This window comes from Bacillus rossius, chromosome 1 (genome assembly GCF_032445375.1).
Source record: "Bacillus rossius redtenbacheri isolate Brsri chromosome 1, Brsri_v3, whole genome shotgun sequence".
Lineage (NCBI taxonomy): Eukaryota > Metazoa > Arthropoda > Insecta > Phasmatodea > Bacillidae > Bacillus > Bacillus rossius.
In genome coordinates this window covers 55,118,580-55,144,324 of record NC_086330.1, presented here as the reverse complement: position 1 = coordinate 55,144,324, position 25,745 = coordinate 55,118,580, and the positions used below count along the sequence as shown (strand labels likewise).

General features: G+C 34.3%; 1 protein-coding gene across 1 annotated transcript in view; it reads right to left on the bottom strand.

Annotated features, from left to right (window-relative positions):
• Positions 1 to 279: 279 nt before the first annotated feature.
• Positions 280 to 25,745, bottom strand: part of LOC134536293 (protein obstructor-E) — a 32,420-nt gene continuing 6,954 nt past the window's right edge. Inside the window, exons 2-5 of the mRNA XM_063376047.1 lie at positions 13,300 to 13,518; positions 11,301 to 11,495; positions 5,701 to 5,908; positions 280 to 619 (exon numbers count right to left, since the gene is read on the bottom strand). Of these exons, the coding sequence (XP_063232117.1) occupies positions 598 to 619; positions 5,701 to 5,908; positions 11,301 to 11,495; positions 13,300 to 13,518 (644 nt within the window). The 3' untranslated portion in view covers positions 280 to 597. The remainder of the gene's footprint in view (positions 620 to 5,700; positions 5,909 to 11,300; positions 11,496 to 13,299; positions 13,519 to 25,745) is intronic.

Sequence of the window (25,745 nt, the reverse complement as noted above, 5' to 3'; positions counted from 1 at the left end):
TTGCTATTTTTAAAAGTTACAAAGTGACATACAGATATTTTAACTATTTAACTTGCGTGACATTAAAAATAACAGAATTGCTAATTATCTAACATAAAATAAGAAAATCCATGCAATTACTAATAATGCAAAGTTAACAAACGGCAAAAGAGTGAGTATAGCTAATAAAAGTTTAGGAACATTAATAGGAATCATCTGTGGTATAAAAGTGGCTAAACTTAAAAAAACTATGCAATATCAATGCCTTTTAAGGTACTTCATGAACCTTGAGATTGCACGTCAAATTTTACATATTTATTGTAAAAAATATATACAGACACAAAAACAGATTTAAAATTTTTAGTTCTTATCCACTGTACAGGAAAAAAAATTTGTTCCTTAAGGTATTAAAGAAACATCTCAGTAATGAATATGACGAAACACTGAATGATATCATTCAGTGAATGATGATAATAGCAACAATAATTTAGATTGATTTAATTCAATAACAACTGTGTTTTACTTTATTCTCACTTCAACACCTGCAGAGTAGATAATTTCGTCTCAATTTTGATGATTTCTTCCAGATGATGCTTGAAGATCTTAACTATATTTTGCTTATTTCTTCAGGAAGTTGGCACTGAAACAAAATAAATAAATATCACAAATTATTCAAAAATTATTAGCTTTGGCTAAATGTATTCACTACAGTAAGGAAAAAGTTTACCTCAAATCATGTTTCAGTACCGAAAATAGATGACAAAATAAATTCTAGGTATTCATGAAAAAATTCCAAATATATAAAAATATTTAAACCCTAAAGTCACATGAAAAACTTTATAAGGCTATAAATGATCTTAATATGCTATGTATTTTAAACTATAAAATTATTTTTACTTACACGTATATAGTGAATCAAGGCCACCTTTAACTATCTAACAATAATTGGTTGAGTGGAGGCAGAAGTACTTAAAAATATTTCATTATTTAAATGCTACATTTATAAAAAGATAAAAAAAACGCTAAACGTATATCGTAATGAAACGATTTTATGTGTCATGACTAATTTTAAAACTGCACGTGAGAAAATCAAATTTTTAAATATGAATAATAATTTTTTATTGATATAAATCATGTAAATATTTATATTAACTAATGTTTTTGGTTGTGTTCACAATCGAGAACGAGTGTAAAAACAAGGATTTTTTTAATGTCAAAAATAGATGTAACATAGACTTTACTTATTAAATGGCCATAATTTTTTACTTATTGAAGTAAATTTAAAATTTTGTAATTAGTCTTGGTACCATTATATTTTACAAAATATCAATTATATATTTAGCAATACAAACAATATAAAATTAAAGATTTTTAACTTCGCTGTAATAAAAAATTAGATTTTGAAATAACTTATATAAGTTTTTTTAGGGTGCCTGAAAAAAATAAGTTCATGATATCTCAAATCTGTATGTTTGCGTACGTGTGCGTATTTTTTATGCTGGTGCTGCCTTTCACTTCAAGCAATTTTTTCTATACATTTCAATTCTTTTTTACCCCTCTTTTTGACATGACAACGTCTAATAAATCGACGAACGCCAGCTGCACGCACGAAAAAGTGTCCCGTTACGCACATAGTTCCGTTACGCTGTGTCCTGTTACGCTCATTATTCCATTAAGCTGTGTCCCGTTACGCTCATTGTTTCGTTACGCTGTGTACCGTTATCGGCGAGTGCAGTAAAAAAAGGTTATGTTACAATTGACTAAAAAATTATGATGATTCATATAATTGATGATAGATATTTGATTACAATTTATTTATATGAAAACTTGTTTATAATTATATTTAAACTTTATAGCTAATCGCCAGTTTTTAAAATTAATTACAAGTCATTTACACGTGAACTGTCGTCGACTGTTTATAAAGTAAAATGAAAAGTTAATGTGGTTTTCATTGCATATTACAACAACAATTTCGGCAATAAAGGTTAAATATTCTTGTATTTTAAAAATCTGATTACTAGTATAATTTCAAGTATTTATTCTTTTATTATTAAAATAAAAATGATTCAATTTTATTCATAAAAGTATGCAATAATTTCATCAATGTTTTGTTATGACGTCACGTTAAACTATCGTCCGTAAACCGGCTTTACAGACAACCAATTTTTTTTATTCCTCTACTTTATATTCATCTTTGCTTCCCTCCCTTCCTTTTATTCCCTCTTTGTTTCCCTTTTCTCATATTTATCTCTCTTTGCTTTCCTTCCCTCCGTTTCCGCATCCTTTGTTTTCACTCCCCTCCTTTAAATCCCTCTAGGTTTCCCTCATATCCTTTTTAATCATATTTGTTTCTCTCCCTTCATTTAATCTATGTTTGTTTCTTTCATCTCCTTTAAATCCCTCTTTGTTTCTCTCTCCTCCTTTTTATTCCTCTTTGTATTCCTCAGCTCCTTTTAAGCACTCTTTGTTTTCCTCTCTTCCTTTTTGTCATCCTTGTTTCTCTCCCCTCCTATTATCATCCTTTGTTTACCTGCCTTCCTTTTTATCTCTCTTTGATTTACTCCTCTCCATTTATCCCTTTTAGTATTCTTTCCCTCATTTTTACTTCTCCTTTTTTCCTCCCCTACCAATGGGTTGCCTGATAACGACTTTCGCTAATGTGCCCGCGCTATTTTCGCAAAGATTTATGACTTGCCTACTTTTGTAGGAAATTGTAGCTACGAGCATGTATTACCCTTATTTGTGTTCTTTTTGATACAGCCCCATGGGGCTGTAGGGAGGCATGTGATGTCAGTTAATACTTATTCATAATAGTTTGTTAGTTTTTTTTTCAGTTTGGGTTTTGGATCCATTGGTCAAAATTAACATTTCGTATAATACATTTTTGCCTATCCTAGTTTTTTTGGTATTTTATTCATTTTAACTCGTATGTACGATGTTCCTTGCAGCGTGGATTTATCTTGGAATGGAACGCATCAGTAGCTCTCCGTTACGTGGTTAGGGTTCATTTAATTTTTTGTAACTTTGTATTTATGCTGTTGATTAAATTTAACTTTGAAAGTCTTAAGGTATGATAACTAGCGGTCTTGTCTCTCAGCAAAATGTGTACGTTTTGTTTGATTCTTAAGTACTCGTTCAGTAAGCTTAGCTTACTAGAGAATACGCCTGCGTGAACTTTGTTCTTAATCGTTAGTACTTTGTTCTTAATGTTGTTTTAAGTTAAGTTTCTTTAAGGAAATATTTTTGGCCCTCATGGGTTCAGTTCCAAATGAGTTATGAATGCTTAGTTAATAAATACATTTTCAATCAGCTTTTTTCACTTCGTGTAAACATGTAATGTAAAAATTATAAAAATTTAAAGATTTGCCTATGATTTAATAGGAAGGCCATTCAACAGAAGTTAATCTAAGCAAAGCGTTGCATGCTGTGATACAAGTGGTAGTTCATGACGTCACGCATGTCTGAATGTGGCCAATTAAGTCATAGTTTCGGGTAGAACAATATTGTTTTGAAATGTAAACTGTCGTGTGCAAAGGATAATTATTGTTATTGTACCTGAGTCAGAAAGCTAGTCTATAATATAATGATATGAAAACATACTTTGTGTATCTTGTGTGCAGTCTCACTGTTAATATGCTCTTATGCTGGGCATGTAACAATTGTTAAATGTTATTATGCTGGGCATGTAACAAATGATGCTGCCTTACTGTAATCACTTTTTCTTTTTCTTTTTGTTGAACAACACATATAGTTTTGTAATAAAAATGTATCTTGAAATTCAAAGTTTTTACTTTATAACGTCACACAGAGCCACCAGAGGCTTGGGTTATAGAGCAGGCATCTTCCTTTTTATACGTGTATTAAGCTAAAGTGTATCAAGTGTTTCATGTTGAAGATTTTCGGACAAGAGCAGTTTAAATTAGATTGGCTGGTATTGTCTAGGTGGAGACTCCTTCGTCTCAAGCCAACAGATCATATTTTGAGAGCTCTCTATTCTATAGTTAACCCATCCGTACTTTGTTACAGATTAATTATATGGTTTGTATTTATGCTGTTGAGTGAATTTGACTTTGAAAGTCTTAAAGTATGATAACGCGCGGCCTTGTCTCTCGGCAAAAGGTGTAAGTCTTGTTTGATTTTATCGCTCAGTAATATGTGGTTATTATTTTATATTTAATATATCTCATTAGTAATCAATGGCTTGTAAATTGAGTGATATCTTGGTCAGTCTCATAGACAAAATTTGGATATACTGCATGCTAAAAAGCTACGAAGTAGAAAATATTTGTGTCCAAATTGGTCAGCATTTTTTAATACAATTGCGAAAAAAAATGTCATAGTGGACGGCACTTGGTGCTTCGTTGATGTTATGTGTATCGTGTCACTTTGTAAGTCCAAATAACATTACAGCTAGTATTTGATGTTTCACTACAAGTAAATTTAAATAGGGTTTATGGGAAAAAAACTACTGTTAAAATTTAAACAAAAGCCTGTTTCTGTAGGTGAAGCACTAATTAGTAAAATTAAAGAAAATACTTTTATATAACAGCTGAATTTCTCAGCTATGTTTGCAAATCGTTAGCCAAAGATAGCCTCGAGCACAGAAGAAAATATTTGGTATCACATAAGTATCTGTACCTCTGAACCAAGTGAGCCTAAGTTCAAATATGGTTTTATGACGTTTATAACCCTTTTCTTAACCCTTTAGTGAAAGCTATTAGAATAAAATTCTAACTTTATTAGATTAGTCATACAAAATTAAGTACAGCTACGATGTGAAGTACATTTTCCTGTAGGAAAAGTCCCCGTTTGGAAGAAATTAATGAAGTTCCTCTTACCATCTACACACATGTGGGAATTGATGGAAAATTCACTATCATTGAAAAAACATATTAATTTTTTACTTTCCTATGAATTTGTCTTTAAGAAACATAGGCACCATCTTTGGTTCCGAGTTACAGATAGTTGAACACCTCGGGTATAAATAGTGATAAAAGAATTTAATCCCCATTTTAAGTGATGACTGTAAGACATGAACATTCTTTTTATTGTTTCGTTTAATAAGTTTAGGATAGTTAAGTTCTGAATAACAATACAAACAACCAATCTACATTAAAATATACATGGTTTTATGGATAAGCGATTTTTTCCTTGAAAATATTTATGTTTTATATATTTATGTTGTTACATAAATTTAGATTTTCTGGAAATATTCTGCATGCAAACATTTACTTATATAGAGTGAAAGTTTGGTTATGGCAGTCCTAGAACGACTGTACACCCAGAGGTCACATTATTATGCCGTGCAAGGGATTCCCCCCTTTTCTTTTTTTGACCCAGCGCTCTTAGCCTAGGCCCTTCCGCCCTGGGGCCCCCATGGGCATGGATGCGGATACGCCGCATACGCAACCGGGAAGGGCGTTAGAGCTTCGGCTATACATAGCGGCTGAGGCTACCCATCCCAGCATATGTACCACCTTCGGCCCCTTACCCCACTCAGCTCACCAGCAAGTTGGATGCTCCCTTAGCCCTCCGGAGTTGTCATCACTTCTGGCGCCTACCCCAGTCTCCCGCCTCACGCTGGGACTCCTCAATCACCCAGCGAACCCGCGGTCCGGCGGAGGCCTACCCAACCTCTCCCAGCTATCCAGACTGGTGAGCCCAGAGGTGACAGGACACCCCAACAAGGAGTGTCGGGGATCACTATGCGTGAGCACTCACCACTTGGGCACGAGGTCGGGGTCCTCACAGGTGAGGCTGGACTCGTCGAACACCTTGCCGTCGCCGCACGTGATGAGGCGCGGGAAGCCGTTCACGCAGGTGATGAGGCGGCTGCAGTCTCCCGGGATGGCGAAGCGCGGGAAGGGCCAGAACTTGGCGGCCACGGTGTTGGAGGGGATCTTGGTGGGGCACTTGAAGCCGATCACAGCTGCGACCGAACAGGCGCTTTCACTCCTCCTCTCAAACATACCACTGTCACGGACTACGTCCACTAAAACCAAAACAGTAGTGTCGTTTCAGGGTCCTGGTATCTGGCCTCACGATTATTACCATTAAAACACCCGAACAAAAAGGTCCCCATATCTGAGCTCTCTTCGTAGTGTCTCGACTGCTGATCGACTACCTCTTCACAAATTGCTCAATTGGTAAGTCCATTTTTTACCTTTCTGCTGTCTCTGTCTCATTTCGTGAATCTTATACGTATGATTATTTCAGCAGAATGATGCGAGTATAATTTTTATTACACTTTGTAATCAAGCTTTGTATGTTAGATTGATTTTGGTTTATGCTCTACAAAGAATGTACAAATATTTTCTCTCGGTACATTATAAAGTAAATTTAAAGAAAGACTACCCATTGCAGTCTTTCCCAAGGGGTGACTCCTGGAAATGTATACATAGTTTTTCGTTTCATGGTCCCTAGACCCCAAAAACATCAACAAACCAAAGGTTTTATAAATAAATATTTTTTTTTTAGAAAAAATAACAGCAGTTATTTTGTACAAAATATTTTCAGAATGAAACCTAAAATAATGAAAGAAATCTTGGCAAATTATATTAATTGGCTAAATCAGACCGAAGGGGTAAAAATGGTTCAATTTTTTTGAAAAACTGAAGAAAAAATATTTTATACTTCCTTATTATGAGAAATGTTGAGATATATTTTTTTACTGCTTGGATTAATTTATTATGTTATTTTTAAAGTCAATATGACTAAACCATTAATTTTTCATAAATTTTGTTTAATTATTTTATGCTAAGTTTGTAAACCAAAATAATATTTAATTCTTTTCTAACTATCAATGTTAACCTAAAAGCTTGGAACAAAAATGTTCAATCCTTCCATACCATAGTTATTTATTAATTAAATAAAATTACTTTTTTTCTGATGTAGTGGAGCTTGAAACTAAAAAAAAAGTCAGTTTAAAGTTTTAAATGCTATAGAAAAAAATTGAAACTTGTGCATTGAATTTTCTTGGTTCACGAGATTAATATTTCTCCAACTATTGCATAGTTACTCTTATTGGAGAAATGTTGATATTATTTTCCATAACCGTGGAGATAAGGTACATATTTTTTATATTTAAGTGTTTTATTTAGTAACTGCCTTAAAATACTATTATGTTGTTTGGGAAAAAAAGTTTATGTAATTACTATATTTAACATTGATATAAGAAATTATATTTGGAATTTTAAAACATAAATGTATACAGTAATATACTAGACAATAACCCCTTTAAAATAAATTTACATTTATAAATGACTCTTATATATATTACAATTATTATAAATATTATATGATTGTATGTATCACATTTTTTTAACTATTATTTAAAGGGATATTTGTAGCCACCCTGAATACTTTATGAAATTCTTAGATATACATAATTTAACTAGTTTGGTTACAAAGATTATTCTTTACTACAAAAATTGTACCTACAGAGTCAATGAAGTTTTTTCACTACTAATTTGTTTTGTATACACATTTAACCACATAATATTTGACAAAATGAAAACCTATATTTATATACATGTTAAGAATTTACTAAACTATAAGTTTTATTGAACCAACACAACCCCTTTTTGTATTAAGATCTTCACTCTCTTCAACATTATTAAATGTATTCTTTCTTTATCTTACGTGCTTAACTTATGTTACATTTAAGTAAAATAATTATGTGAATTCGTGTTTTGAGTGACATAAAGTTCTATAAAATTTACCTTATTAATAATTGGGAAAATGGTTTTGATTTATTTTCCCAGTACTGAAAAAGTATTCCACCATTATTTATAAAACTAAAATAAATACACGCCAACTTCCACTAGCGGTGACATTAAAACATGCTCTAACAAGTCAGTTTAAAAAGTGTAGATAAATATTTAAAATGTACGGGAATTCCTTAAGTGTTACAGATAAAATCCAAGTTCACAGAATTGAAATGAAGTGTGTGAATAATGAGCGTAGAGAGGGGACTGGAAAGTAATCTTTACTAAAGTAAACCAACTGTTAGCGGCTAATATTAAAAAAAGAAGGAACTATAGCTGAAGGTGAAGATAGTTTTAATTAAAAATTATTAATAGGAAGACATAAATTTTAAATAAATATTTCAACTACTGAATGACTATGCAAATCATGCACCCAAAATAAGTCACCAAATTAGGTAAAACCAAATTTTAAAAGGCATAAAAAATTATTAACAATATATAAGAAATAAAGATAAATAGATTAAAAGTATTTAAATAAAATGTTCTACTGGATTAAATAGTAGAACATGAAAAAGATCAATTACATTTTTGAAGATGAAAAAACTTATTCTCAGAAGAATCAAGTACAACCAACATATTGCTAAAAACTTTTAGGAAGATATACAAAATGTACAAAAAATAAGTATTAAATGTATAAAATGAATAAAATATTTATGAAAAATATAAGTAAAAAGTGAAGATAATAATTATAGATTTTGTAGAATTATGGGACAGGTTCTCAGAGCCACTAAAAATTTAGTCACTTCAACAGTTTAACAAATAGCCTGTACAGACCAACGTGATATTAACTGATTTATTAGTCTTCTCTAGACTGTCAAATAAGTCCATTCCCAGAAATATTTTATGTAAAAAGGAATTATTCATGGAGCAATGAATGAAACCTATTATAAACATAAGTAACAACACAAACAAGGAATTTAAAACGAAAACTGAGATATGTTAAGAGAGCGTAATTTTTGGCAAAGTAGAGAGAAAAATAGTTGACTGGAGTGAAATTAACCAAGAAAAAAAATCCAAATGTAAACTAACGAAAGCATGAAGAAGTAGAATAATTGTAGAAAACCGGAAATAAAATTAATAAAAGTAAAAATGAATTTATATAATTTTGTTATTTGAGAAGCGAGATTACCTGCGATTGCAAAAGTAAGATTTCTACAAGCCAAAGGAGAATGTTAACAAAGTTACAATTACTTTACATGTTATATATACATGTTTATATACATACCTATTTGTGTGTAAGGTAAACAAAATTTTTAGAAATATTCTTATCAAGTGTTGCTTTATATGTAAATAAACAGTGTGACTAAAACTTTATTCACCTTACAGTGTTGAACATGAAGAATAATCAGTTCTCTAGTGCAGTCAGGAAATACTTTACCTAAATGAGTTCATTTCTCATTATGTTTGCGGCTGATAGCCTAAAATCTATCATGTTCCCATCGAAAATTGAGTACCAACGCACAGGTTGCAGTATTGATATCAGTTATCATAACGCATCCTTAAACGGTTTTTTTTTATAAATGGGACAGAAATATTCATGTAAAATTAAAGACACTTTTAAATTCATACATTTACACGAAATCAACTGTGGCACTACAAAATAATTTTTGCAGTAATACTGGGTTCGGATTGTTACCAGGGAGTTCATGCTTTGTGTTGTCCCAGCACCTGCAATAGTTTAAAATTATTTGTAAACCGTTCCCTGAATAGCTTTCCAGTAATAACTGCGCACGTCAGTAGGCATAATATATAAAAATAAAGTCCAATTATTGATTATCCGATTATCTGTTCTCTGGTAGAAACATCAACTAAAAAAAATATATATATCGCGCCATATTTCGTAATAAATACTCAGTATTATCTCGGGTGAGAAATAAAAAGTATTTCATTCACTCAAAAATAACCACAGCCGTGTGTTGTACAAAGTTAGGATAGCTTTCTTGTTGTATTACAAACTATTTCTTGGCATATTATTTTAATATTTCCAAAAGAATCTTTTTGTAAAACTACAGAATTTCCCCCCCCCCCCGGGGCTAGGGGCGGACAGTTTGTGCCTACTGTTTGTGTCCCACGTGAAGCAGCTTTATGTACAGCTGAGGGCCCACGCCTTGTTTGGAGGACGCCCCAAAAACTATGACTTTGCATCGAGGAATCAGTTTCAGAAAGTTGCGACGTGAATATATTAAACGAGTGAGACTCCAGTTCTTACTTATGTATTAATATCGTCGAGCGTGGTCAGACATAATTTCTGCAATTTTTTTTGTGTTGGGATTTGTCGATGGTAAGGTAGGAAGTGACTTAAGAGGGTGTAGTATCCTAAATTATTTGCCATAAAAAATGTCGTGTTTTTTTCATATGATTTTAGGTAAATTCATAATATAACAAAATTGTATTGTATATTAAAGGCTTATCCTACCAAACAAATACTTTACTTAATGGTTAGAGTAAATATAAAAACTAAATTTTAATGCAATATTTTTTAAACCATAAGACAAAATTTTTATGGTTTTGGGAAAACCCTTATCTTTTATTAATTTCTTAATAATGTAACAAAAATTATTTTTTAAAACCGAAGACTACACACGAAATGTTAAAAAAACTGTATACGACGTTCAGCACATGCTAACACTGGCATAAAAATTGACCTTTAAGCATATATGAACCATTATCAAGCTATTCATAAAAAATTAATTGGAGTTATATTGTGAGTTTCTCTAATTCCATGTGTAAAACACGAAATGTTATAAGCAAAATAATTTAGGAAACCAATCTGGTACTAACAAAGAAAAACATGTTCTGTACTTTTACAAAATATTCCTTTGTAAACGAGTTACCAAGATATGGTTTATAATACAAGAACTTTGTACAAAGCTTGACTATGGTTATTTTCGTATATATGAAATACGTTTTTCGAGATAATACTGAGTACCTATTATTTTTACGAAAATTGGCACACAGTTATATATTTTGATTGATTTTTCATTCAAGCATAAATATTTTTATCGATGGGGGAACATAATCAAATATTAAATAATTTGACCTTATTTTGTTTTATTATGCTTATTAATGTGCACAGTCAGTACTGAAAAGTCATTCCTAGAACTGTTTAAAAATAACTTTAACTATTAGAGGTGCTGGGACAACAAACAAGCCAAAATTCCCGGCCACAAATCTGAACCCAAGCATTACTGCGAACTCTATTTTGTAGTGATAATGGGCGTAGTGCCCGTGTGGAGAGATCAGGCGGCGCCCGGGGCCCTGCACTTGTAAAAGCGTGACTTTGGAACGGGTTTGATGTTAAAACCGTGTCTTACGAAAAACCTTATGTATATCTTAAAGTTTTTTCTGCTTTCTTCATGCACGTAGGTATAATATGGCAGTGTACAGCATACGGGCACCGTATCCAGAGTTGACGTGTTGGTCAAACCCTCGTGTTACACGGGTCCCATCTGGACCCCTCGTGAACCCTACAGATACGTGCCCCTGGTAGCGATACAGTTGTTACAGATGTACATATATCTGTAATGTTATATTTAAGAGAGAGCGCGGCCTCACCCTCAGGGTTGCAGCGCTCCAGCAGCAGGTCGGGCCAGTTGCAGCCGTGGATCTTCTCGTCGTACACCAGCCCCGGCTCGCAGGGCGTCTGCAGCGGCACCCCGTGCGCGCACTTGAGGTAGTTGGTGCTGCACACGTCGCTCTCCGGGTACACGCCGAACTGGTACAGGCAGCCCGGGGTGCTGAGCGGCACGTCTGCGGCAGAACAACCCTCTTGCAGCCCCGCGCCTGTTTGACGCACCCCCTCCCCAAGTGACCGGTCACTGCGAACAGCGGGTGGAAGTGCGCAACTCGTGACACCAAAACACCCTTTAATGTAACAAAATACGCGCAAAGTTGTGTTTTAAAACAATATATGTTATGTATAACAGTTTATTACTATCAATAAATATGGAAGTGTACCTATGACTATCTCTAGAGACTATACATCTATTTTTTTTCAAAAGCCAATCTTTATATTTTTGTGAACAAGTCCAATTTTTTTTTGTGATCAACTTATTCATAAACATTAATCTAAAAAATGTTTGTTTATATTAAGTACCTATTTTATGATATTGTTTCGAGTGGGAGAACACAGGTCCGGAAACGATAGCCAATTTAATTATTAAATAATATTTACACTATTAATAATAATAATACAACAATATAAATGCCTGGTCACAAATTAACCACTTCTTTCAGTAAGTCTACAATTTACTCTCCCCGCTGGAGCTCAGCTCTACAGTGGCTCTCTGTCTCTCTATTATCGTCTGTATCCACGCACCCCTGTCCAACACACTGTCACGCACTACTCACTCGCCCGCGCCGCGACACGGTCCCCGATGCACCAACCTTCGCACACGAAGCCCTGTCGCTCGTCGTCCACTTTCGCTCGCCAAGGACTCACTCTGCCTTCTCGCTTCACTGCTGTCATCGCTCTAAGTATTCATCAGCCTCGCACTCTCGTGGGTGTCACCAAAAGCCTCTGTCACTCCCATACTACTCGTCTCAAATAACTGTCATGTTCCGACCTGAAAGGTCTCGTAGCCCTCCGAAGTGTCGCGACGTCAGAATCCATGAATAAACACGGGAAGCTCCGAGAACAATAGCGTCATAGTTACGCCACTTCACTCAGACAAAGCTCTGGGAATGTGCCGAACCCTCGAGAGACGCAGAGAATCTTCGGGCTGGGGAAAGTGTTAATTGGATCAGGCGCGTAGCGATAATGTAGGGATGAGCGATACCTGCGTCTCACGCACAGCAAGGAAATTTATTGAATGACCAGAGACAATTAACACGCAATGTCAGATCATATTCAAGTCAAGTTCAAAAAGAAAGCAAACTCACGTGTCCGTAAATTTAAGAAAGACAGCCGTAAATTTACGAAGAGCCCTGGATAATTTGTAACCAGCGTTCTTCGTAAACTGAAGGTGAAATTTTGTAACTGATTTTCTTATTTAGTGGACATAGCCATAAAATAAGCAATATGTTCGTTATTTTAAGCTGGCTGATGAGTTTCTTCCGGACCGCGGGGGGGGGGGGGGGGGACTGTAGCCCCTCCCTGACTACGCCTTTGGGCGTGTGGACGCTAGGTCAAACCAGTGGTTAGGAAAGGATCCAGATGGTGTGAGGGGGGAGGGAGAAGCCTAAAGGGGCAAATCACTTTACTACACGTAACATAATGGCGGCAGAAAGTTTACAAATGTAACAGCTGTACTTTTGTAATTGACGTTAAAATGCTGAAGATTTGTGTGAAATTGATCATTTCAACCCGTGACAATATTATGAAGGTTCATTGCAGACTTTATATAAATATGAACATATTAACCGATAATATTTTGATCTAACTTGCTACAGTAGTTTGCCAAAGCAAGCTAGAACACCTGATACAATTATAAACAAACGTCCGCCATATTGGTTAGTGAAAATTTGAAGAAGAAGAAAATGGCTTCACGTCCGACGGCTAATGCTCCACCTACTAACGTGCGAGGGTCGGGAACAAAGGAGCAGCGGAACTCACCCTCGTACTTGCGCGCGCCGCAGTCGACGGCCCAGTTGTAGTTGCAGTGGTTGAAGACGTCAGCCTTGCCGTCGTACAGCAGGCCGTTCTCGCACTTCTCCAGGGTGACGGTGCCGTTGGTGCACATGAAGAAGTGGTCGCACAGCTCCGGGTGCGCGTACGTCTGCACGCCCAGCGGCTCCGGGCACGCGGGCACGTGAAGCAGCAGGCCGGCCCGCGCTGCGAGGCCCACGGAACAGCGCGTCATTACATTGTACACGTGCACTTCACTGGGTTGCGTGGAGAGTGAACCTTTAAGATGCGCGCGCACCATGCAACGAAATTTTAACAGGATAAAAAAAAAGGCTACATGCAAATAAAATTTATGTTATAAGTTTTTAAATCTTATACTTTAGTTATGGAATTTGAATACTGTACAATTTTATAAAAAAAATTGTTTATTGTGAATACTAGTAATAGAAATTGTTTTTATAAACATATTTAAAAGTGAGGTTATGTTCCCGTATTTATAATTTATTGACATTAAAAGTTAACAACTATTGCATCATTTCTTGATGTAGGATTTTGGACATACGCCATTGCTATGCTCATGTATGTCTGTAGAAGAAAACTACAAAAACACAAATTAAGCAAAAAATTCCTGTTGTCGGGATATAAACACCACACAATACTCCACAGCAGGAATATGGTCAACAAACAAAGAAAAACAAAGAAAAATGGACTAACAAAAACGAAAAAAAAACCACAAATGATGACAGCATAAAAATACCGAACCCAAAAATTCAGCACAACAGTTGAAACGAGACAAAAACACAGCAAAACGAAAAGACGAAACAAACAATATCATTGCATCATTTATAATAAATAATTGAAGCTAATAAATTAAAATAAACTTTCGGCTTTATTATTGATTTTCGTTATTAATATAAATTTATTTCGATTATGTTACTAAATTAAATAATTAAATTTATACACGTGTTTATATTAATAATATTAATTAGTTTTTTCTTTATTTTTTTTAATATGATTGAATTTATACTTTAGCAATTTTATTTGTAATATCACTCAAGTCTTTTTTATTATATTATTCCTATTAATTATTTGCATGAAAATTAAAGTTACTTTTTCAATACGTCAAGTAAGTATAACTTCTAACGCGTGTACATTAAGTACAAGCACTGATTTTTTTGTAAATGTAAGAGGAATATTCATGTAAAATCTAAAATATAATTACGCTCATCACTGACTGACTCACTGACTGACTCTGTAACGCTGTATGAATTCTGTTTTCATGCGCTTAGAGTGAAATATTTTCATTGCTCTTTGCTAACCTGTTCATCCTAGCATTGTTGCTAAGTCTATGTGCAAATATAATATGCATGGGGGCATAGAGTCATTTTTTGACGCGGCCGATGGTTTCACCATTTTTCAATGATAAAGTAGCGATCCGTGGCTTAGTTTGCCACGTTTTAGCATCGTATATCTGTTTAATATAATTCAAGTTGTTGGCCTCAATTTTCACATATGAATCTACCAACCACTGTTATGTAAATTTACAAGCGCTAATTATAGGATTAAAATGATCGCGAATACATATTAACGCACATTTTAATGGTAGCATTGTGATTTTGTTGCGAACTCTACTTAAGTGATCACCTTTATACCAATCACACAAGTATTTTCGGATTTTTTAAATTTTTTTTAACAAATATCGCCCAACTATGAAAATTAAAAAATTCGATATCACCTAAAGTATTTGGAATTTCTTATCTCCGCCGGGTTTAATGAAAATAGGAAGTGAAAGAGCATATAATAAAAGTATTTTTCGGATTTTTAACATTTGTTTTCGCAAATACCGCTACTCTACATATTTACCAAATTAACATTTCCCAACTTTGAAATGCAATCTCATTTGGTGCCATTTGGTGCGTTTCTGTGCATTGTGGCAGCCATAAATGTGTAAAATCTAACCTCGGCAACAAACAAATTTATGTGTTCTCATGTTGCTAATACACTTATAATACGAAAATCGGAAGCGAAATTTAACATATAATTCTTTTAAATAATGTCGAGCGTGATAAATATACGAAAATTGTGTTTTCAACTAAATTTATTGAGTTGCCGCACCCGCAACTATAATTCGTTGCCCATTTTGTTAAAGTTCATTAAACAATTAATTATATGAAGTCTCCCTTTGGCTTTGCAAACTTTGGTTCTCGCCATCCGGCACAGATGGCAGCACCATAGTAAAACATTCTCATTCCATGCGACTTCTGTTCCATTCACGAAATTACTCCTAACAAATGCCGTATACCAAGAGTTAAGATGTTACACATTAAAATAAAACACAATATGGCGTGTGAGATCGAGCTTAAAGATACGACACCCTGATTTTTTTTTAAGCAAATAGCAGTGTTGGAGAAACGACTGGAGGAATTTGAGGCCAGCACAAGCGGGAGGGTGTGTGCACTTGGTACAACTCGTGGCTGTAGTGAGAGTGGTTAAACTGTGCCAAGGCTCACCTTTAGATGACAAGCAGTACCAGAAACTTCTTCACTTCATAGACGTGGCTTTACGCAACCTTCCTAGTCTCCGTCTGTACGTCAGAGAGCGTATAAATAAAGATTACTGTACAACTTTTCTAACTTTACATACGACAATTTTTTCTGTACTTTTTCAAAAAATATTCCTTTGGAAAATAAGTTGCCAAGAAATAGTGTGTAATACTACAATGAAAGATATTGTATTATAACTTTGTATTATCCAGCTGCATAATATACAAAAAAATGTTTTTCGAGATAATGCTGACTATTTATTTCGTAAAATTGATGCATTATTTTATATTTTAATTAATATTTCATTCAAAGCGTAAATCATTTATAACATGAAAAGAAATTCTAATATCCAATAATAGGGCTAGATTATTTTTAAGTTGATTCGGGAAACCTAACCGGAGAACGGTTTAGAAATAACTTTAACTATTCGAGGTACTGGGTCAACAACAAAAAATTCCCGAGCAAGAATCAAAACCCGAACACTATTTTGTAGTAGTACATTTCCTTTGATAAAAATGTACAAATTTATAAATATCTGTAATCTTACATGAATATTTCTATTCCATTTACAAAATAATTTACGGTGTAAAGTTCAATCATGTTAGTCCATTTAAGAATACAGGTTATTTTTATTGATTTTTCTCTGCATTTGTCGCAAAAATTATTGAACGTTAAATGGTTTCTTGGAGTTTATGAAATTTTTAACTATTTACTATCCTTAATAAACTTTTTAAACATAAGGTTTGTGAATAGATTTATGGTAATTTTCATTACCAAACTCGAAGAATGAGATTTATATACGAACAAAATAAGTCAAGCCACAAATGCCACATTTTCTTTACACGTGTCTCTAAGCGTTAGCGTGTGTTCAGTAACTTCCTTATTCTCCGGGCCGAAAGCGTGACTCGTGAGCTACCAGTTAGATGGTTTCCCATGTCGCCATAACGGACACTGGCCTCGTGCAAGAATTCTTTCCCACAGAACACTTCCGTCGTTCTTCTCACTCCGCGCTGTTTCCTGAAATTAACTACTCTGCATTCTTTGGAGTAATTAGAGGATAGGAGAAACTCTTAATAGTAGTTCTTCAGTGAGGAACGTTGTGATCTGCCCACGCAAAGAAATCTCAATACAATGAGACAACTAATGTAAAATCATGAAAATACTTTTATACTTGCCGTTTTAAAAAAAGGCTAGGTTCCTTAGTCATTATTATTCCATAGTTTTTTTAGATGAATAATAAGGATTAAAGAAAAAAATTGGTTGTCTGTAAAGTCGGTTTACGGACGATAGTTTAACGTGACGTCATAACAAAACAATGATGAAATGACTGCATACTTTTATAAATAAAATTTAATCATTTTGATTTTAATAATAAAAGAATAAATACTTGAAATTATATTAGTAATCAGATTTTTAAAATGCAAAAATAATTAACCTTTATTGCCGAAATTGTTGTAGTAAGCAATGAAAATCACATTAACTTTTCACTTCAATTTATAAACAGTCGACGAAACAGTTCACGTGTAGATGTAAGTTGTGTGCTGTCACTGTCTTTCTCCTCCTCGGACGCATAGGCCAATCGAGTGGAAGAGAGATAGATGCGGCGCAAGCGTACAATAAGCGTAACGGGACACAACGTAACGGAACAATGTGCGTAACGGGACACTTTTTCGTGCGTGCAGCCGGCGTTCATCGATTTATTAGACTTTGTCACGTCAAAAATATATTTTATAGAAAGTACAATTTTTGTATCATTTTTTTGAGTAACGCAACCTGTCTTGCATAAATTAATAAACAATTAAATAATCAAAATCTTTTGTACCCAGTGTGTGAGAAGCGCAGTAACATATCAACACGAAGTAACAAGAAGACCTTAAAATTACTGATCGGAACGAAGGATTAGATACAATGGTCTTTTGATCCAGCACTAAAAAACATGCTGCTTGACATTCGGTTAAAACTTTTTTAATGCAGTAACATCATTTTTATCTCCGTATAGAGAAATATATCATGAATCTACTATCTCATCCCTTGATGTTGCTAAACGCTGAAAAAAATTGAAAACCCAAATTAGTTGGCGTTTCAAAAAATTCAGGGAAGACTGTTAGGTATCTATGCACAAACATATAATTGTGTATTATCACATTTCAAAGCGTTTTATTCAACACCAGACTATTTAAACCGTGCAAAAGACCCAGATTCATAGCATTGCTAAGAAAAGTTAATTTTATTGTAGTCGAAACCGTCATTTATGACATCAAAAGAATAATTTATGTTTTCAGAGTTTCGGAACTGAGTTGTGAGCAAACAATAAAACACAACAAAAAAATATAATCTAATCCAAACAGCAAAAGTAGAAGTGATGTGACTTTATACACGAGATATTCGTGCAGTGTCTTCTTATATAACTTAGGAAGAATTACTATCAGATGCTTCTTAGGCAGAGTTCACGTGACCTCTCTAAAAATGAATTTACTTTGATAAATGTTTAAAATGAAAGGCCTTATAAAAATAATATATTTTATCAATACTAAAAAAACTTTAACTAAAACATTCATTATAGTCTACATTTAGAGAATAAAAAGAACAAAAATACTTCATAATCAGTGCAAGAAATTCAGAGCTCATCATGTATGCCCAGTTGTAATTTGTTTTATGTTCATTCATGAATTGTTAAGTTGGATCGGTTTTTTAAGAGCGGTCAACCCACGGCAGTAATATTTGTATTTCAGTTAGCTAGAAAACATACGATCACGCATGAATTCAAATCATTAAATTTTAAATATTAAAATGTATTGAAAGATTAAAAAGTTTTAAATACTAAGAAATGTGAAAACCGTTATTGGTAACTGACTCTGTATATATATATATATATATATATATATATATATATAAAGAAGAGTTTCCGCTTGTTTGTAGTTTGTTTGGTTGATTTGTATAATAATCTCGTTTTACTCCGATCTCGATGACATTTTGCACACTTGACCTTCGAAACAAGAGGAAGGTCACTTGGTACGTGATATTTTGAAAAATAACCCCTCATCCCCCACCCTTGAAGCAGAATTTGCGAAAATTTAGATGAAAATTTGCTATTACACTGTTGAAACTTACGTAGTTTAAATGTCAATGGCTATTTCATTTTACATTCCTTCTGCCTCTCCTGGCAAATGTCATTGCCTCATAAATGCTTTCTTCGTCTCCTGGCAACAGCTGTTGCATAGTTGATGCCTTCTGCATCTCCTGGTAACGGCCATTTGATTTGAGATATTTTCTTCGTCTCCTGTCAACGGTTATTACATTTTCGCCCTTCAATTATAACTTACGAACTTTATATCAACTAGGCACAGGGATAATCACTTTGTGTGGCAGGCATTAACTTGGAACTGCAGTGTTTTCCACACGGTACAACTATACGTTGCTTGGATAGTTTGTTTGTTTACACTCCGGATGAAAAAAAAATTAACATTGTGTACTTTCGAGTTTTGCCATATAAGGCTCAAAATATGTACAAGAGAATGTTTGTTTAGCGTTTTTTCTCAACTAAATTTAATCTGCTGTGTACATGACATTTCAAAATATCTAACTTCATCCTACTTAAAGAAGCCTCTTCACGGTGCATAAAGTCTTGAGAAGGCGGGGTACTTCTGCTAGTAACCTATATATTAAAAAAGGTTTTTTTACCATTTGATTTATGGTAGGCTATAAATACATGTTTCTACATGAAGCTTAATTCGCAAAAATTTATCTGATTGTCTTAATTATGTTAGTTGTAAATTTCGCGTAACTATCCAGAAGTGAACACATTGCATGAGTTCAATTTTTTTCATGGCAAACTATAGAAGCATGCAAAAACGTTGTTTACATAATATGAAGATTTGATTTTATACCAAAATTAAAATTACAATTTAAAAAACTCATATGATATAAATCCTTCCATCTGGTCATTATTGGTTGGTGGGCAACACTCACTTAAGTAAGCCAAGTCTGGTCCTGCTTTTGTGCACACTCTAACGACATTAAACGTTGCGCAATTAAATTGGGAATTATTAAACAAGTAATCAGAGTGAACCACCTATTGGTTTAGGCTTTATGCGTTAATCTTTACATAAAATGTATCTTCAAAAGAATGTGTTAGTAAAAGAGATTACAATTAAATTTCAATGGTAAACGCACAATAATTTTTTTTCTTGGTTGTTCTTCTAGTCACTGTCATCACCCTTACGTAATCACTAAGAGAAAGTGTCAAGGCCAGTCTGTCCCCTTCCCTTTACTCGGCCATATTGATGCATGGTGGGATATCATATCTCAGATATATCTTTTTTTCCAGTTCTGTTTCCGTGAACTTTCTCTTCACTTTTACCAAAATAATTAAATGGTTTTTATGTTTTTTTCATTAAACATTGTGTAATCATATTTTACAAGTTTTTCAATCTGTTGCATTTACCTTCCTGAGGTTTATCGAGAGAATAAAAATAACTTTAGGAATACGTAACGTGCTTCTTACAGATAGCCTAGATAAAGAAAGAGTACGCCACGAAAGCAGTTAATTTGGTGGTTGTCCTTGGGTTTCAGTTACAAATATTGTTATAATATACGGATATATATTTAAAAAAAAAAATAAAAAAAAGCATATGCTCATCTGGAATAATTAAGCTTTATGACAGTAAAAGAAATTTTGAAATCGGTTGAATGGTTTTAGAGTTTAATTCTTACATACAAACACTCAAACTCTAACTCTCTATTTACAATATAAGTATAGATACGCAAATAGTAGCTGTAATCATTAACTCCCTAAAGTGTTTACAACAATTTTTTTTGCATATACATCGCAAAAGGAAATGTCGTTATTCTTGTAAATACAGCTCCTATACACTGAAAGAAATGTTTGTATATTTTACAAGGAAAATCCTTGGAAACCCTGTTGCCAAGGATATTACTTGTAAAACTACAAGGCAGAGCTTTGTACCGTGTGCGATTTTGCAAGGCTCTGCCTTGTAGTTTTGCAAGAAATATCCTTGGCAACAGGGTTTCCAAGAATTTCCCTTGTAAAAGTACAAATTTTTTTTTAGAGTGTACACTGCGTTTTATTTTGCAGTGAATGAATATCACTTCGGATGTTGTCTGGTTCCTACGTCCTTGGAACAAAGAGGAATCGCGGGCTGCGTAACTGGTAGAGACGTGAACACGGATTGTTCGTTCGCAGGAAACAGGCAGAACTTGGCCGCGAGTCTGCGAGTGTTTCCAAGGCAAGCCGGTTCTGCACACGCACGCACGAGCGCGCTCACACACACACACACACACATACGCACACTAACCATAAAGCCAGGATTCCGAAACAAGCCGCTGTGCCTCGTACTTCACTTTGTGTTACGGCCGTATAGGCCTGTAAGAATACTAGTTTTTTTTGATGCGAAACGCATGTCTGATCGAATGTTAATATTCTCGAGTTCGAATCGAATTGCGAATATTGAATTCGGCGAAGCGCTTATTCTATAAAATACAGAATTGAAGTAAAAAAAATCGTTTCTCGTTTGTAATGTTTAAACTGATTAAGAGATTAACAGATTGTGTCAAACATCCTTACTAAAATTATAAATGCGAAAGTGTGTTTATATGTTTGTCCTTTTCACATGGCAACGAAGCAACGGATCGACATGAATTTGTGTGTGTGTGTGTGTGTATATATATATATACACACACACAAAGTCATGTCGATCCGTTGCTCCGTTGCCATATAATTATATATATCATAGATACACAAACAGTGAGTTTGTGTTAATTCTCAATGTCCACCACACGGTCATATAGTAAGGTCTGGCAACTTCCTATCCTTCTCCTTGGCGAAACCCAACCGTTTAAGGAAGTTCGCGGCTGGAAGCAAATTAAAGGCGCTAATAGTTTAGAACTTCGTTGGAGTTGCCTTGAATTTGTAACGCGCTATCATTTGGTGCGTCCATCACGTATTGACTAGGGGGTTACCTGTCTTCCCACAAAATAAAGCTTAAGATTGTCGTTACGGTTTTGTTTATGCGTAGCCTTGATACACCGAGATTATGCAATCAATGGGACTTTAATATCAAAAATTTCCCGTTTTTCAAGTGTATGTCCTACAACTTGAATTTCGTTAGTGATATTCCTTATACTATTTTTAGCCCGGAAAACACCGGGGACTTCAACTAGTATAACATATTTCAATAAAAATAATAAAATAACCACCCATAATATTGATATTGAGCATTCAAAAAAGCAAATGGAGAGCCTTATTTTGATTCTTTTAAGTAAGCAACACATATGCAATATTTTCATGAACTTATCTTAGGCTTCCAATCTTTTTAAAGCTTTGCAACAAACGCGAAGCTTTACATCAGACGTAAAGCTTTGCAACAAAACCGAAGTTTTAAATAACACGAGTAGCAAATTTCCTGGCGAGGTCAAACCGATTATTAAAAAGAGCTTCTATTGATTCGCACACTGGAAGAAATGATCAGAGGAAGTACAAATTAAGAAAATAATGTACAATCTGTAACTAAATTTCACTACCAACCATGTTAATGATTGCCGTGGTATTAATTGCAGTCAAAATGAGTATGGCCACCCATCCTCTTTCCCATCTTGCAAACAGAACATTTATTTGGTTACAATGAAATTAGTAGAAAATAGGGCATACTGGCACAATATTTTTCTTATGGGACTACGATTTTGTGGTGGATTCTTGTGGTGGCTTGTCAGTCGTCAGGATTCGGTCAAGTTCCGACGCTTCCGTCGCTGGATGCCCAAGATCGGGAGATCTCGACAATCTTCGGAAACTATCGTTTTTTTTTATCCGCAATCCTGCACAGTGATTTGCAGTTGTGCTAAGGTCGCCTGCGAGGCATACTATCGTCGTGGATAGTAATATCTTAATTTTTCCCCCGTATTGGCTAATTCTACTGCAAAAATTGTTTTAGGTCAATTCTTATGGTGGTTCCTTAAAATATTTAAAAAGTTAAAAATATTTTTCAGTTGGGCATATATATGTATGTATGTAAAGAGAGGTCTAAGCACTGAGTCAGTAACATGATATTCGTGGGTTCGAGTCTGCTCACCTGAAAAATATTTTTAAATTTTTAAATAAATATGTATGTATGTATATATATATATATATATATATATATATATATATAGGTGTGTGTATGGCTACTAAGTAGATCTTACCTATGAGTAGATTATATGTGTATACTAATTGTAATTTCGATCTTTGATATCTCGGACCTCTGGATTGGAAAACATACGCCTTTGACCGCACGGCCATCTAGAAATTTACCAGACCGAAACGAAAATTAATTAAGGTATATAAAAAATAACACATATATTTGGACTTGTATTTTTTAATTTTAAGTATTAATAACAATATCTGCTGGAGGGCATTGTTGCCAACTTTATTTTCAATGCTTGCTACCAGGAGCGCTAGTTAACACACATCTTTAGCTAAAGGGCGCTACCGCCATCTTGTTTGCAGTAATCGATACAAGGAGCGCTATTGTCACATGGAACATATGGTATTTTCTAGATTGCAATGCAGCCATATTTTTTTACCTGCTAGAGTACCAGTCAACAGACCGTCATATAATCTGCCATCGTGTAGACTGTCTTGGCTACCATCTTCAAATTCTGTAATTATTAAGCTTATAATTCGGGAAAAAAATTTAAAAATCATCAAAATAAGTAATTTTTTAAATAATGATTGATTCTATCGATATCCGTCCTCGGTTCGATCCTTGATTGATGAAAAAATATATAATTACAGGCAAGAAACCTAATTGAATTAAAATTATCCTAAATCGACAGGTTCGAGAAATAAAGCAACAAGAATTTAAATAAAATAAATATTACATAAATTCTACAAGTACAAACCAGATAATTATTAGCAATTTTCGGATTCTACAGTTTTCTAAGAAGGCGAAGCGAGTCCTTTGCATGCCTTAACATGTGTTTTCAGGTAAGTTATATATTACAGTCGATTAATCTGGCATGTCAGTAGCTAGGCACGTAATCGGAGACCAGGCACATCCAGTAGTTGTTTGCTAGACACCTGCAATCTGTGGCCAGGCACATATATTCAGTGGCCAGGAACACACGTCCAGTTAGTAGCTAGGCATGCCTTTACAGTAGCCAGGCACATTCAGATTATGCCGTCATGTCCAGTTTTCAGCTATGCATGTCCTGTCAGCCACCAGGAGCTACCATTTGTTGGCCATCCACCATAGATGTCAGCATTGTGGTTACAAATTTCCGTTCCATGTGACTTCCGTCTCATTTACGTAATTACTCCTACCAATTTCCGTATACCGTGAGCTAAGATGTTACATATAAAAAAGCTACCAGAAAAGTATCGTTTTTTTCTTTAAGCTAGCCACATTCCTCGTGAAGGTCAGGCACTCGTAGTTAACCTTCGCCACATTTCAGCAGCCTTCAGCACCATCGCACAATGCTACTCTGGAACACTTCATCGAGTTTCGTAGCAGCCACGTGACCTTTTTTTCTGATATTCCGGAAGATTGTTTAAAGCAACTTCCTGCTTTCTCAGTTTTTCTCGGACCAAATCGTTCCAAGGATCTTTTGTCTCGGTATTCGTTACACTTTCCAGACTTCCGTTGCCGCTTCAGTTAACAATATAGTTTCTCTGAAGAGCAGCTGCTAGGAACTTCACTGTAAATAATATTGTACTTTTTACAAGTAAAATCCTCGGAAACTCAGTTGCCAACAATATTACATGTAATCCTATGGGGCTGAGCATTGTAAAATTTCAAATGGTACAAAGCTCTGCATTGCAATAAATTTTACATTTCCTTGGAAACTTGTTTTCCAACGATTTTCCTTGTAAAATTAGAATTTTTTACAGTGTAGGGTTCGTTTCATAATATACGGATGGTTCGTAAATAAAACCCAACAAAGCTTTACAGCTTTGTCGCAGATTTAACCATATCACAAAAAAAAAAAAATTAAAAAATCCGGACAAAATATTATTTTCTAGTTGATAGACAGTTTGTAATTACAGTAAATATAGGTACGTAATTCTTGAAGAATAACTAGCCTGAAGTAAACAACGTTTTCTTCGTAATCTCCGGTAACTGTATCTTCGTAGAAACTTCGCCCGGGTCCGTCTAACATTTTCTGTGTTTCGTTGTAAACAAGGTAAACACACATTCGAAAACAAAATTTGATCTAAAAGCTCAAATATTTTTAATATTTTGTAAGTTTAGTAAGATTATTACTGTTGATTCGTGTACAAAGTAATTTAACTAAACAATTGCAAATTTAAGAAGATAACAGTAAATTGACGAACATTCCTGGGTGAAATATACCCAGCGTTCTTCGCAGATTTAAGGTGAAGATTTCAAACAGTGTAAAATGGCATTTTCTGCAAAGTTTTCTCCAAACAAAAATCATTTGAAAGTACATTTGAGGCAAATGATAATTCCGACGTAACACACAGATTGACACGCTGGTCATGTTACCACAAAAAATGCATCGTATCGTAATTTTAAATCATTTTCTTTTTCAAAACATTTATTTATAACATTTACTTTCAAAAATTGCTGCCAGTTGCTCGCAAAAGGTACAAACTTTTATCAAATAGAGAGTTAAAAACATCTGACAAAATTCTGGGAATAATATTGATTTATGTAAGAACGGAAAAATAACATGATATGGGGATACGTTTGTAGTGTCTCCACGAAATGTTGAAATGTTTTGATTGCAGTAGTTGTGTATATACCTGAAGAGTGAGACAAAAGTCGTGAGTAGAGACAGAATACTTTTATACCGTTGAAATTCCTTCTGATTAGACCCAAGCTATTTTTGACGCGTTCTGAAGGAAAATGGAGCAATAACAACATAAGAAATTTCAAT